At 42.6% G+C, this 14,776-nt stretch overlaps 1 protein-coding gene and 1 pseudogene across 1 annotated transcript in view; both read left to right on the forward strand.

The window, feature by feature from the left end:
- Positions 1 to 14,776, forward strand: part of Tnfrsf19 (TNF receptor superfamily member 19) — an 86,276-nt gene that overhangs the window by 27,171 nt on the left and 44,329 nt on the right. Inside the window, exon 4 of the mRNA XM_004631110.2 lies at positions 12,619 to 12,797. Coding sequence (XP_004631167.2) covers positions 12,619 to 12,797 — 179 coding nt within the window. The remainder of the gene's footprint in view (positions 1 to 12,618; positions 12,798 to 14,776) is intronic.
- Positions 3,895 to 4,937, forward strand: LOC105742151 (annotated as a pseudogene).

A 14,776-nucleotide genomic window follows, 5' to 3' on the forward strand; every position in this document is an offset into this window, starting at 1 on the left:
AAGTGTCAAGATAATTATATAAATAACATATATATTTAACTTGGAATACTGAATGTATTGTTTTTAATTTATAATGAAACAGTGAATCTGAGGATTAAAATTCTGCATGTTTCTAATGTCCAAAACTTTGCAACAAAATTTTTAGTAAAACAAATAAAAATTTTTTATTAATTTTATTGATAAATAGCAATGAAACAAATTTCACAACAGGTGAGTAGGACAGTTACAATAATTAATGCATTGCATATTGTTGTCTTCATAGTGGTTATTCATAATACAAGATACAGACATGATATCCTGTCCAAACACTATTAGTACAAATCTTTCTTCTCATTGAATTAAGAGAAAGTAGCAGTATATATAGATACAAAATGGTCCTTTATTTGTATCCTTTTTATAGTTTAGTTTGTCAGAGATGAGTATCTCATTGCCATTTAAATATTGTACGTGCCTGAATTCAGCAAAATATTCCAATTAGTCCAGTAGTCCATAATAGTAGTGGGTTATCCATAGGACTGGCAATGTCAGGAGTTGTTGACTTGAGCATTTTACAGCTCAGCATATTAGTATGGCTTTACTTTTTAATACATCGTTTTTATATTCTTCTGCTGGATGGTTAAGACCAAGATAAAGCAAGACCTATATAACAAGAAATGTAACTTTTGTATCTGACAAGGTCAGTGAAATCCCCTCAGGATTTACCCTGAAACCCTGTACCAAAGTTTGTAGATTCTTTGTCAGTATCAGCCATGTGGATGAGTCACAGTCATTGCTTGACCAATTTGCTCTCTGTGAAAGCCTGAGAATGAATTAATAAAACAGAATTTTATTTTTAGTAAACAAAAAATTTTTAAAGCCAGTTATGAAAAAGCAGAAAAGCTGGATGAAGTTACTGATATGAACAATTAAGTTTTATCTTATGGGTAAAAAATTACAGTTTCAGCTGACTTAAAAACCTTTAAATAACCTTTATTTTAACAATATTACTCTACTTGTTTCTCTTTATTAAGGACAACTGAAAACTGTTTCCTAGTATCAGATGTCTCTGTCTAAAATGACACATTCTAGGGTCACAAGGTCCTTCAGTTGTAAATTAGAATCTGTTTTCCGACTAATAGCTTGGAAAGGTTTTGGGTGAGCAGGCGTAGCTACACTTCCATCTGTGGTTTCATTACTCCTAATTATTGTTTTCTTTGGAAGACTTTCAGGGCTGTGTTCTCTCGAGGTGTCTAGGCTTACTCACCTTTGTCCGTAGGTTTCCACCCCCTGGGCCAGGCAGTCGGAGCTTGCCAGGCAGGGCACAGGGAGTGAGGGCGCCTCAGCCCTGGATGTAGCGCAGGTGGGCAGTGTGTCCCCGGCGTGTTTCACTGCCTTCCTGTAAGGACCAGGAGAGGTCTGTGTAGCAGTTCCAGGTCTGATAGTACCAGTGCTTATTTAGATCCAAATCCTTTTCTTCTTCTCTGGCCACTGTTTAAAGATTATTTGAACCTTTCACAAAACCTGTACATTTTATTTATCTAAAGGACATCTTTCAATATAAAATAAACTGTCATGGCTATCTCCGCTGTTATTCCAGAAAACATGTCATGCAGCCAAAATAGGTGACATTGGCTACCTTTTGTTATAATAATGAGCCAATCTGTTATAATAATGTATCCAACTGGCAGGCTGTGGGTCACTTGACTTATTTTTTTAAATTCTATAACAAAAAATATTTTTAAGAAGAAGGAAGATTTATAACTTACATACATTAATCATATTATATATTTTATGTGCATCCCAAGATAGTTCCTCGTCAGGTAGTGTATCCTCGACAAGCCTACAGTTCGGGTACGTCTATGTGTATTAGATAACGGAATCCTTGTACCACAAGTCTTAAATAGGGATCATAATTACTGTCATTTTATGGATGGGAAGTAGGCGTTAATTGATCTGTCCATTGTCGCTCTTCCCAGTAGAGTGCTGGAGGCAGGAAGTGGCGGAGCTCTGGGAGGATGAGCTTGTCAGCTCAGTACTGCTCCAGTTCCTTACTGCCTCGTAGAACCGCGCATCGTGGCAGTCTGTGGCTTTCCCACGCAAATGAGAGCCGCCGCCCTTGTGGCTACCCAGTGTCGCCGAGAAACTGACATTTAATTTTATTCCATTTCATTTGATTACATTTATTTATTTATTTACTTACTTACTTATATTTATTTATTTATTTATTTATTTATTTATTTATTGAAGGAACCGGGGATTGAACTCAGACCCCTGTAATTAAGTTTAAACGAAGTGGCCATAATGGCCCTCCCGGTGTCCATGGCAGAGTCAGGGTTCCCTCCTCGGGTGAGTGGAGCTGCCTGGGCCCAGGACAGGGAAGTGTTGATACTGTTGAAATATGTTCCTATGACATTTTTTTTCTTGTCTCTTGTTTTCATTTATTACCTTTTTTTAAAACAAACATTTACTTGAGAGACAGCATAGCAGTAACTGATATGACATTAGAAGCAGTACACATTTAGAAGACCAGAATGACAGGCATTCCAAGCATGGCCCTAGTATTACACATTGCTATCCTCAGTGCAGTTGCTTAGTTCACAGGTATCAGCATATATTGTTAGTCAGGGTGAGAATCCTACTGATTAACTGCTAGTTTCAGAAACCTGCTGAAGATTCTCAGGATCATTGCCTTTACCATCTTGTACATATAAATGTATGGTTTTGCCCTGTCATGTTTCCTAGCTTTTCTCCTTGCCCTCTTTTCATTATTTAATTCTTAAGTTCTCGCTTTCCTTTTAATTGTGTTATACTTTTCTATTTTTATTTCTTCTTTTGTGTTCTTACATTAGGGAGACTATATGATATTTACACATGTGGGTCTGATTTATTTTACTGATGAGTATATCTTCAACTGGCATCCACTTATCTGTGAAGGCTTCGAGTTTATCATTCTTTATAGCTGAGTTATACTCCATTGTATAAAAATACCGTATCTTTTTCATCCATTCCTTAGGTGACAGGCATCTTGGTTGTTTCCAAGATTTGGCTATCACTAATTGTGCTGCTATAAACATAGGTACACATATATCACTATGATATGATGTTTTCAGTTCTAGGAAAATTCCCAGTAGGGGGATAGCTGCATTGAATGGGATTTCCAGTCCAACTTTTCTAAGGAGTCTCCACACTGATTTCCATAACGGTTGCACCAGTCTACATTCCCACCAACAGTGGACAAGGGTTCCTTCTTCCCCACAGCCTCTCCAACATTTGTTGTTGGCTGATTTTTTTATGATAGCCATTCTTAAAGGATCTACAAACTGTGGTACAGGGTTTCAGAGTAAATCCTGAGGGGATTTCACTGACCTCGTCAGATACAAAAGTTACATTTCTTATTATATGGGTCTTGCTTTATCTTGGTCTTAACCATCCAGCAGAAAAGTATAAAAATGAGGTATAAAAAGTAAAGCCATATTAATATGCTGAGCTGTAAAAGCCTCAAGTCAACAACTCCTGACATTGCCAGTCCCATGGATAACCCTCTACTATTATGGACTACTGGACTATACTGGATTATTTTGCTTAATTCATACAATATTTAAATGGCAATGAGATACCCATCTCTGACAAAACTAAACAAAAAAGAGGATATAAATGGAGGACCATTTTGTATCTGTATATACAAAATAGTTAGCATAGATATACTGCTACTTTCTCTTAATTCTATGAGAAGAAAGCTTTGTACTAATAATGTTTGGACAGGATATCATTTCTGCATCTTGTACTATGAATAATCACTACGAAGACAACAATATGCAATGTATTAATTATTGAAGTTGTCCTACTAACCTGTTTTGAAACTGCTTCATTACTATTTATTTCTCAATAAAAGTAATAAAAAGAAATAAAAGAAATATGGCAGGAGTGGTGGTGGCAGCCAAGTGTGATTGTGTGGCCCAACAAGAACAAGAGTTGGACATCAAGAGGAATGAGAGCTTATGGCTTCCGGGTGACGCTAAATCCTGTGGCAAGTTAAAAAATTCCATGTATAAAACAGGTTTTATGCCTTCTAACCATGTGGAAAGGAAAAACAGTGCTCAAGAGGCAACTATTATGAAAAACTTAAAGGATACCTTAGGCATTGGAAAAGAAAAGAAAACCTGGTGTTCCCAATTCTGCATCTCCTGCTGATGACAGTTTTGTTGACCCAGGGGATCATCTTTATGACTTCCACATGTATAGCTTTGTGAAATTCAACTACATGGCTGAGAGAGAGAATGAGTTATCATTGGTAAAAGGAACAAAAGTGATTGTCATGGAGAAATACAGTGATGGGTAGTGGCAAACAAATGGACAAATTTGGATGATTCCCTTCAAACTATGTAACTGAAGAAGGTGACAGTCTTTTGGGTGACCATGTGGGTTCACTGTCAGAAAAATTAGCAGCTGTTGTCTATAACCTATATATCACACATGTGGTACAGGCTCTTTACCCATTCAACTCATCCAACGATGAAGAACTTAATTTGGAGAAAGGCAACGTAATGCATGTAACTGAAAAGCTGAAAATGACCCAGAGTGGTGGAAATGCTGGAAGACCAATGGTATGGTTGGTCTGATGCCGAAAAGCATTCCCTGCACAGTGTAATCATGTTAGGCCTTCACCCCCTGGATAGTTTGCTGGCCATCCTTGGTATTGTGGCAAAATTACCAGACAACAAACAGAAATGGCATGAAATGAAAGAGGACATGAAGGAGATTTTCTCATCTGTGATAGTGAATCCTCACCTAACCATTTTTCAGTATCATTGAAAGCATAAGGGACAAGCAAGTATTTTAAAGTCCAACTAAAGGAGACCTTCTACTGCACTGGGCAGTGTAAATTCAGCACCCTGGAAGAGCTTGTAAAATCTTACAAAAAGGCACCAAGTTTTACAAGTGAACACGGAGAAAGTATATATCTTTTTTTTTTTTTTTTAATGTATTTGGTACAGGGTGTACAGGGTCTCACTACGTAGATTGGACTCTTAGTGATTCTCCTGTTTTCAGCCTCCCAAGCACTGGGATTACAGGCGCGCACCACCATGCCCAGTTTCAGTTGCCATCTCAGCGCACCCTGGGGGCAGGGCCAGCATAGCACACAGGGAATTGAACCCTGGCCACTTGTTTTCTGCCTAAGCAAGCACTTTAGTCCGCTGAGTTATCTGGCTGGCCTGAAAAGTTTTATCTTGTCAAGCACTTATGATACTGTTACTAGGAAGTGACTGCTATACAGCCTTATTTCTTATGTTTTGAAGACTGAGTGTTAGTCATATCCTGCTTGGTTGGAAATTGCTGTTTCTAACTCTGTATGGGAATTGATCATAATACATACTTTTTAAATTATCATTCAGTTCATACGTATATGCTATATATGCAATGTGTCAGTATAGAACAATTACTTATCCTTGGTCTTTTATTTCTTCTTTACTGTTTTTGTCTTTGCTTCTAATGTTAATGTTTTATCTTTTGAGAATAAAAATCAAATAATACAGGTCAGAAATCTGTAGGGAATTCCTTTATGCCTGTCCTGTGTTTCTTTTTTTAAAACTTTTTTTTTTTTTTTTTGACAGAACTGGAGATTGAACTCAGGCCCTTGTGCTTGCCAGGCAAGCACTTATTCTACTGAGCCATCTCCCCAACTTGTCCTGTGTTTCTTTGTAAAGGTCCCTGTTCTGCCATAGTTCTTTCTCATATAAAATTGTATCTGTATATGACATATGCTAAAGTGAATTTCTTGGAAGGTATTATCTTTTCTGTGATGAGCAATAATAAGTGGAAATTTAGAAATTAAAAGAAATTCAAATGAAGGCTTTGTGGGGTTATGGAGACTGAATTGGCTCTCAAATGACGTCCCTTCCTCTAGAACCTAAACCCTGGCTTAGGGCCACCTTCAAGAACAGAAGCAGCCAGAACACATCGACATGACACAGTTGTGAGCAGGCTGCCTGGCCAGCCACTCTTTCTCCTGCTTGTCTCTCCCCAGATGCCTTGTCCTGGCCCCAGGTCAGGGACATGCACGCCCATCTGTGCCCATCCCCCCACGCTTCTGTCCAAGTGGCATCCTGGTCTCTTACTTCCCAGTCTCCCTCTCTGAAAGCCCCAAGGGCCTGCTCTTCTCAGGGACATGAGCTTTTCTGTATTGGGAAAAGTATGGTACTGGTCACTGAGCCATTTGGAGTTTGGAGGCTTTTATTCCGCTGAGCCATATTTACTTTATCTTCCTTGGACTACAAGATGTTGCTTTTGAAAGTTTATAAGAAAAATGATGGAGAATGTTTTTTTCCTAACTCAGGGTCAAGAAGTGTAAAATACTGTTCCCACTGCTCCAGAACAGTGCCCGCTGGGCATTTGAGGCCAAAAATGCATGTTGAGAGTTTGACTTGGGCGTGGGGTCTTCTTAATTCATTAAAAAAAAAAAATAATAATAACCCTGGCTTTGGAATATGTGGGGGAAGATGACTTCTGTTTTCCCCAGGGGACCACATTAGCCTTAATTCTTCCTGCCTTGAATGCACCAGGCCCAACCCCTCCTCCTCACCCAGTCTTAATGCCAACAATGTGCTTTTAACATGATCCCCTCCCCGCAGTAAATCAGGAAACCAGTTTTTTCAGGAACCACTTGAAACAGGTTTCAAGCTTCCGGCATGGTTTTCAAAGCAAGCTTTTCTAACCGATTATTGGGATGACTTTAGTTAATGTGAGAAAATTAACTTTTGTAAACAACAAACTTTTCTCCACAGGGTACAGGTCCAACTTCATATTTTTAAACACTTCTAATTTTTTAGAACTATTTTCATCCCTCTGAAGTAAGTCACCAAAAACTATGTAATTTGCAAGCATAAAAAAGATTCATTTCTGCCACTTAATTACAGTGTTATTCACTTTATTTATGTTTAATTATACCTGATTGAGCCCAGGGATGCTTGGCAGATGCGAACAAGCTCTCACTTGTTATTTTTCTTTTGAAAAATCTCCACTTTAGATTTTCATAAACTGAGAGTTGGGGGAAATGTCACTTTTGTGGTGTTTTATTAAAGGAACTTATAAAAGTTGATTTCTGAGCACTGGCCACAAAAATCTAATTTGTCATTTCCATTTGTGTGCCTTAGATTTCCTCCACAAGTAACTGCTTCCCAGTCCAAAGATGAACTTTAACTTTGAAAGTTCAAAAGGATAACTTGCTGGCTGTGCCTCCAGCTAGCAGGCAGGCCTGCGGCTGCCCCAGCATGTGGCTCCAGGTCTGAGGGTCTTTGAGCCCCTTCCCCACGATCTGGGAGCTGCCACTCTGCCATGTTGCTGGGCATGGCCTGTGTTTTCACTGAGTGTTGGATTTGCAGAGAGGAGAATGGCAGACTGCTGACTTTGAGTCATTTTGCTACTGGAGAGCCAACAAATGTGGCTTTAAACTTTTGAGCAGAGTGATGACAGGGCTATGCTGTCACCAACGACGGTAGAAGCAGGGCAGCTGGATCCAGAACCAAGATAAAGAAGACTACTTCCCAGCCCACCCGTCCCCACCCACCACTGCGCTCAGCCCGGAGGACTGGTCTGCTGACCATTACTACAGCTTTCCCAGGCTTTTGCTCCTTGGAATTACAAATCCAGAAAGTCTTTAGGAAATAGATGAGCAGTTAGACCCCGGGATCATGGCAAACGCAGACGGCGGACCGTGTGGAGTCAGATTTGCTGTCTGGCTGGCACTTGAGCAGTGGTGAGCAGTCAGCTGGAGTGTCGCTCAGCCAGGTCTCCACAGCTGACCTGTGTTCACCCACAGGGAGCGCTCCCCGAGGTGCGGTGAATAGGGAGGATACAAAGGCTGCTGTGGAACAGTGCTATTGGGAGTGTGCAGCGTGTACGCGGGACACGCTTAGCCATTCTAGCAGGCAACCCAAAACCTGGTAGAGTGCTCACCTGTGCAGAAGGAGCAGGCAAGGAACAGAGAAGGGGAAGAAAGCTGTACTGTTGAATTTGTAAAAATCTTGTGTGTACTCTGCAAAATACAAGAAAACGAAATGATCTGTAGCCAGAGAGGCAGCACGCAGCATGTCCGTCTGCCCACCCTCACTGGTACGGTCGAGGTCACAGCTGTCCCTTTTCAGTTACTTTGCCTCTTTTCTTAGTACTTACTTATTGAACTCAATGGGGAAGATTTCAAGGCATTTGAACCACCTGGTTCTACCGAATGAAGTAAAAAGATCAAAGCAGACATTTATAGTGGGGGGTATTTAATATTTATATGCTGTTTAGTTTATAGCCTGGATTACAAATAATTATAGATCCTCTATGTTTATGATGCCTTAGAAGTGAGACAGTCAGCTACACAAGTGCTGCCATCCTGTAATTTAGGTCCTTGGAAGTGACTTCCTTGAATTTCTACATAATTCGAGGTTTCTAGTCAATGCAACATATGGAATGGTCATTTTATTAATTTCTTAAACTATGGTGCACTGTAAGCCATTTCTATGAGCATAAAAATATTAGACTGATTTTCTCATCCTCTTTGAAAATGGCAAACAGTTTAGAAAAAAATATATTTTAGATAAAATCTTCCCAAATAAGCAATCTCTATGAAAGTTCCCAGGAGTTGTACCATATATGCCCAGTAAATTTTATTATTTTGTGAAAAATACTAATTGCGTGTTTCAGCTGTCCTAAACTCACCTCAGCAAAAAGTCCTTCTGTTGCTACCAAAACATGTACTCTAAGTACACGGGAAGTTGATAACCACATAAAGGCAGCAAAAATGAGGCACAGAGTGTGTCTTTGTTTGCTTCCCATATATGATTTAGTCCAGTGTAAAATGGGCAGGAGAAGTTTATGAAGTACTCATCCTACAAAATATAATGGGTTAGGGCCAGGGTGCTAGCTCAGAGACATAAGCGCCTTCCTGGCAAGCACAAGGTCCCAAGTTCAATCTCCAGTACCACCACCACCACCACCACAACAAAGATTGTGTATGAATGACAAAGAATGTGAGATTATAGAAGAATATTGGCCCACGTGGTTCACACACAATGGAAATCCGGGTGCAGCAGGGGTCACAGTAAGCACGAAACCTCCTCCCCTATACTGTAAGTTTTTCAGTTTTGTTTTTGTTTTTTCCTAAAAGAAAGCCCATCAAACTGTTGATACTTAAGCTTATGTCTGCTGGATCAAAGAAAGGAATTAACTCCTGTTGATACTTACTGTAAATTCCTGTCATTGGATGCTTAGCTCCTTTCTCCACGGAGGGAAAAAGTGGATTGATTGTTGGAGGAAGGGACCCAGCAAGGGCCAGGAGTGAGTGTGGATGTTCTGGCTGGGGCCACAGCCCAGCAGAGCAGCCGGTGTAGACGTGGGTCCCGCGGGGTTTGTGTGACAGCACAGTGTAGCCGGTGACTCAGAGGTCATGGGCAGTTACATCATGTGTGCCATTCGAACAGCTTTTTAATTAAAACATTGCAGCTCAATTCAGAGTGCTGCTAATGTGTTGCCAGTAACCTGCATAGAACAAAGTGGAGTCAGGAGATTCCCCACATTCCCTAATGAAGCCTCCTTACTCTTGAATCAGGAAAGCTGATTTATTAGCTTGTACAAAGTCCAAAATAATAACAATTATAGGTATAATTTATGTAATGAATGCCCACTCTGTGCTCGAGTTAGAGTTTATATGTTTATCCATTTAGGCTTCGAAACAACCCCGTAGGGCAGCATCGCTGTTCTGCCCACCCCACAGATGAAAAGACCGAGGATGAGAGTTTCAAAACAACAGTGGTGTAGCGTGTGTGCACACTCGCTTGCCTTTGGACCCAATATAGGAACACACACACGTATTAAGCTAGTTTGAGGAGAATGCACACGCTTATTTCCAGTTAATGCTCCACTCCTTCTGCTGCCTTCTCCCTATTTTCCCGTCCTCTGCTCCTCTCTCTTTTCTCCTTTCCTTCTTTGTTGTGTTTCAACTCGTGTGTGAGTCTCTCACAATCCAAGCTGCCTGGATCAAAGGAAGACTTTGAAACACTCTGTTCCCGCTGAGCCTTTGATGAGGATGCTTAGCAGGAAACAATGCTGCGCCCGCCCGGAGGTCACGCGCCTGCGCTCTGATCCCGGGAGACTGTGTGGGAGGCGCTCGCCGGTTCGCCCAGAAAATCCCTGAGTGCTCCCACAGCGGAAGCGTACCTCTGCCCCTGCAGCCTGGAGGGCTGCGCGGAGCCGGAAAGCAGCAATCTGGCTCCCCACAGAGGCTGCTCACTGGTCCAAAGAAGTTCTTCCCTGGCAAGCGCCAGGGCCTGAGTTCAATCCCCAGTTCCACAAAAAAAGAAAGAAGAAAAGAAAATTGAAAATGAAAAACACTTCGCAATTCCACTAACAGTCAAAAGGTCATCTCTGTTAACAATTTAAAAAGATACTAATTTGTGAATTCTTCAGTTCTAGTTCTGTCTCTCTTTTCCTCTCCTTTTCCTCTCTCCCTCTCTTCCTCTGTCTCTCCCCTCTCCTGTCTGCCTTTAGCTTGGTGCCTCAGGTAGCTAGAGTGCTCAGGATTGAGAGGTTGGTGATATAGGATTTTTCTCCTTGAATCTTTCAAGGCTTGTTCAAGATGCCTTTGAAAGATAGAATAGCTAAGAGGAAGGAGAAGGCACCCCAGTGAGTTCATTAGTAAGATACCTAGGCTAAAGTGATTACTCATTGCTTCTTACTGAGTAGTTTACTGAGTACAGGCAGTCCTACCTTTTGTGTTGATTTTACATTTAATTTTTTGCGAGGAAGTACTGCTCTGTTGATTTTTGAATGTAAATATCAATGAAGACATTAAAATGCATATGTTTTATAGAAAACTAGGAATTTTGAGCGGCTGGGACTTGCATTCTAGCTTGCAGAGTGAGAATGTAGAGGCTCTAAGAGATTTTGCGCAAGTCCTGCTTGCTGTGCCCCATCTAGCTTGTGTTTGTGGGCTTGCTGGTGCTCTCCTTATAGCTCCTAGACCTGTGCCTATTCATGACCATCCCAAAGCGCAGATTGCCAGGGCTAGGACCGTGCATCCTGTAGACATCTTCCCAGGTATATGTCATGTGTGTAAACAAGTACATGGCAGAATCGTTATAGGACAGTGATGTTAAAGCCTGGCTATGAAACTTCTTCCAAGCTCCATCTTCCAAAACTGTAATGGGTATAGAGAATGCGTCTCTCACTGAGAAGGAGCGTAGCTTTTTGAGGTGATATGTATAAAGTCCTCGACGTGTAATCAATGTCCACTAAAGTTAGTATACTTTTTTTCAGAACTGAGATTTTGTTTTGGTGCTAGGATTTGAGGGTGACACCAGGGCCTCTCACATGCTAAGCAAGTCCTCTCCCACTGAACCACGTGCTCAGCCTCCACAGCTGAGATTTTATTTGTTATAATGAGAATCAGTATACACAGATATTTCAAGTTGAGCGCAGTTTTTGAAGTACGTACTGAAAACCTAAAAACTAGTTTTAAATTCTTTTTGAAACAGTTGTTGCGCTGATTTTCCAGCTTTCAAATTGGGAGGCCAACTTTCCTGAAGAGGTTAGCAAAAACTAGTATCTTCAAGTAGTTGCCAAGCACTGACATAAACCCCACCAACTCACAGCTCAATGCCATGTACAGTGCAGTCTCTAATCCTCAGTGTTTCACAGCCCATTAACAAAAGGATTAGGAAAACGACCACCACCTCAGAGATGCTCCAGGGCGTAGTAAACCAAGCAGGGCAACTACAAGGAAGTGGTTTTCCTGAGGAAGCGATTGCACTAAAGACAGCATGAAAATAAGATTATCAAGTGTTTATAATCGTGGGCCATACTTCTAATTCTGTTATAACTTATTTTTTAAGCCATAATACACGCACGACACCATTTTTACAACTACGTTTTAATCCTGTTATACGCTGTGCTGGGAGCTCTTCCCATCTTGATCCCACAGAGATGACGGCCTTCCATTTGAAGGCCGTCTCGCTCACTTGTGCATGAAAAGCATGCTGGGTTTCTGTCCACGTCTGGAGATGCTTGAGACCATCAGCACCTGAGAGTGGTGTCAGGACAAGAACTTAGCATTCTTTTAACAGGTACACGAAGATGTGTCTCTCGTGAGCAGATGGCGAGTCCCTCAGTGCTCCGCGGAGCTCTCTGTTCTGAGAACTAGGACATCTCATAAGCAGCTGTCCTCCCTTTGCAGATATCCACGTTGCAGCCCCTGTGCATGTTTTCTGCCTTGATCGATCGTTGAATGAGTGTCCCAATGTTGCCCTGGCTTCAGCTTCTGCATATTCACAGGACTGCCTTGGTTAGAAAAGAAGAAAGTGTCATAATTCTGCCCTAAGCTAACAATAGTGCCACAGTGGGAGCGCAGGAGGCCTTTTCTTATTCACACACTCGCAGCTTCTTGAATAAAGTGGATGACTAAGTATCCTTACCGCAGTAAGAGAGATTATTAGCAGTGGAAGGCACATTTGAACTTGCTGAAAAGGCCACCTTTGTGTGGGTGGAGGAAGGGCGACACTCAGTCATTATTAGATCTGCTCTTGGTTTTATCCCTGCAGTCTTTGCTTTGTCACGCTAGCAAAGTCTGAATAGCTTTCTGTCACACATTAATCCCCACAGGAATGTGGCTTCGGCTATGGGGAAGATGCACAGTGTGTGACATGCCGGCCGCACCGGTTCAAGGAGGACTGGGGCTTCCAGAAGTGCAAGTCGTGCCTGGATTGTGCGCTACTGAACCGCTTCCAGAAGGCCAACTGCTCGGTCACCAGCGATGCTGTCTGCGGGGACTGTTTGCCAGGGTGAGCGGGTGACTCCTTCCCCTCCCATTTTTGGAGACATTTCTCTTGTTCTCTTCTGAACTTCGCTATGCACCAGCACTATCCCAGAGGCCTTGGCATAGCGCTTGGGACTGTTCCTCTCAGCTGAGCCCCTGGGTTCTCTGTGCTCACCTGGTGCCATGCTGCTTATTATCCATCCCTTGAAGTCAGGTGAGGAGGATGCTAGCAAAGGGGCATCTCAGACCTGAGGGTAGAGGGAGAAGTTACGGATGGGCAACTGAGAAGACCAGGCCCAGTGAGCCCATGAAGACCTCCGTCCTCATTAGCAGTCACCTCCAGTCGCCCATTTCAGCAGATACCTGTCAAGCAGCTGCAAACACTGCTCTAGGTCCTTGGGGAAGGTCACAGAAGTGGCAGAGGTCACATGTGGAGCACATATCCTAAGAGGGGTTCTAAAAATAAGTCACTATTAAATAATGAAGTCAGAGTGCAGAAAGGCAGATGAAAATTGCTGAGGAAGCACACACTTGAAAGCAGATGAAGGTGACGAGGCCCACAGTTCCAGTGGTAAGCTGGAGTTAGGGCAGCTGGGTCACAAAGGTGAGAGCTAAGTAAACACCAAGTAGTCAAGGCAATTAGGCAGGTATTTGGGGAGGACAGTGCAGATGAGGAACACCTAGGGAGACGCCCCAAGGTGGCCATCGACTTGGCATGTTTAGGAACCTTGCAGGGTACATGGGTACATGGTGCATGCCTGTAGTTCCTGCTGCTTGAGAGGCTGAAGTAGGAGGGTCACAAATTTGAGCCCAGCCTAGGCAACTTAGTAAGACCCTGTCTCAAAAGAAAAATTTTTAAAGGGAGGGAGAGTTTGAGGCCAGCCCAGAGATAGAATTCTTGCCTAGCATAGCCTGGGTTTCATTCTCCAAATCACAAAAAAATCAGAGAACCTGCAGGGATTCTAGGGAGTGGCAGAAGAAGGGAGAGCAGGAAAGGCAGAGAGAGGAGCAGGCACAAGATTAAAAGGCACAGATGGACACATCGTTTGTCACATATCCTAGACAGGATCATCCCTTACCACGTATATGATGTGCCAGTATTTTCTCTTGTTCCTTTTTTGGGTGCAAGGGGAAGTTGAAACAGGGTCTCACTAAGTAGTTTGGGCTGACCTTGAGTTCAGCATGTAGCTGAGGATGGCCTCAAGCTCTCAGCAATCCTCCTGCCTCAGCCTCCTGAGTGCTGGGATTACAGGCATGCACCACTCTTGATTGGCTTCTGCTATGCCATTAGACAACCTTTTACTTTCTTCATGGTGTCCTTTTGAGTTAAAGTTTGATGAAACAAGCAGTATTATTTTTTTATTTATTGCATGTTGTTTGGTGTTAGCCACTTTTTGTGTTGGGTCTACTTTAGGTATTGGGTCTACGCAGAAGGTCATCCTTGACTACTCCCTGGTATATTTCGAGGGAACAGTGGAAAGAAAGGGGACACCTGGACCAGGTGGAGTAGGATGTGGAGGGGACATTGGAAAGAAAGGGGACACCTGGACCAGGTGGAGTAGGATGTGAAGGGGAGGGAGGGTCTAGAGTATCCCAGGCAGCTGGTGGGTGCGGTCAGTGTGAAGAACAGTCATCTCTGCTGTGGTGACTGTGGACATGAGTGGAGAAGGGGAGGAGACAGAGCAGAACGTTTTGAGAATGCAGGGGCAGAGTACAGAGCCAGCGTTGCTGATCAAAGACTGAAGGGAGCAACCAAAACTACCAGAGCAGCTGGAGCCTGCACCTGGACACTTGGGCCTTTGGTGGGTAGTTATCCAAGCCACATCAGCTCAGGCTATCGGACAAAGCATGAGGAAAGATGCCACACAAGGCATCACCAAGGAAAGGTGCCACACAAGATAGACCAAGGTGGAAGGGGAAAGAAGTTGAACAAGCAGAAAAAGGAGAGGACTTGGGAAGTGGGAGAGGGAAGGTAGCCCCTGAGAATCATGGAGGCACCATCTG

This window comes from Octodon degus, unplaced genomic scaffold (genome assembly GCF_000260255.1).
Source record: "Octodon degus isolate 3935 unplaced genomic scaffold, OctDeg1.0 scaffold00038, whole genome shotgun sequence".
NCBI classification, from domain to species: Eukaryota; Metazoa; Chordata; class Mammalia; order Rodentia; family Octodontidae; genus Octodon; species Octodon degus.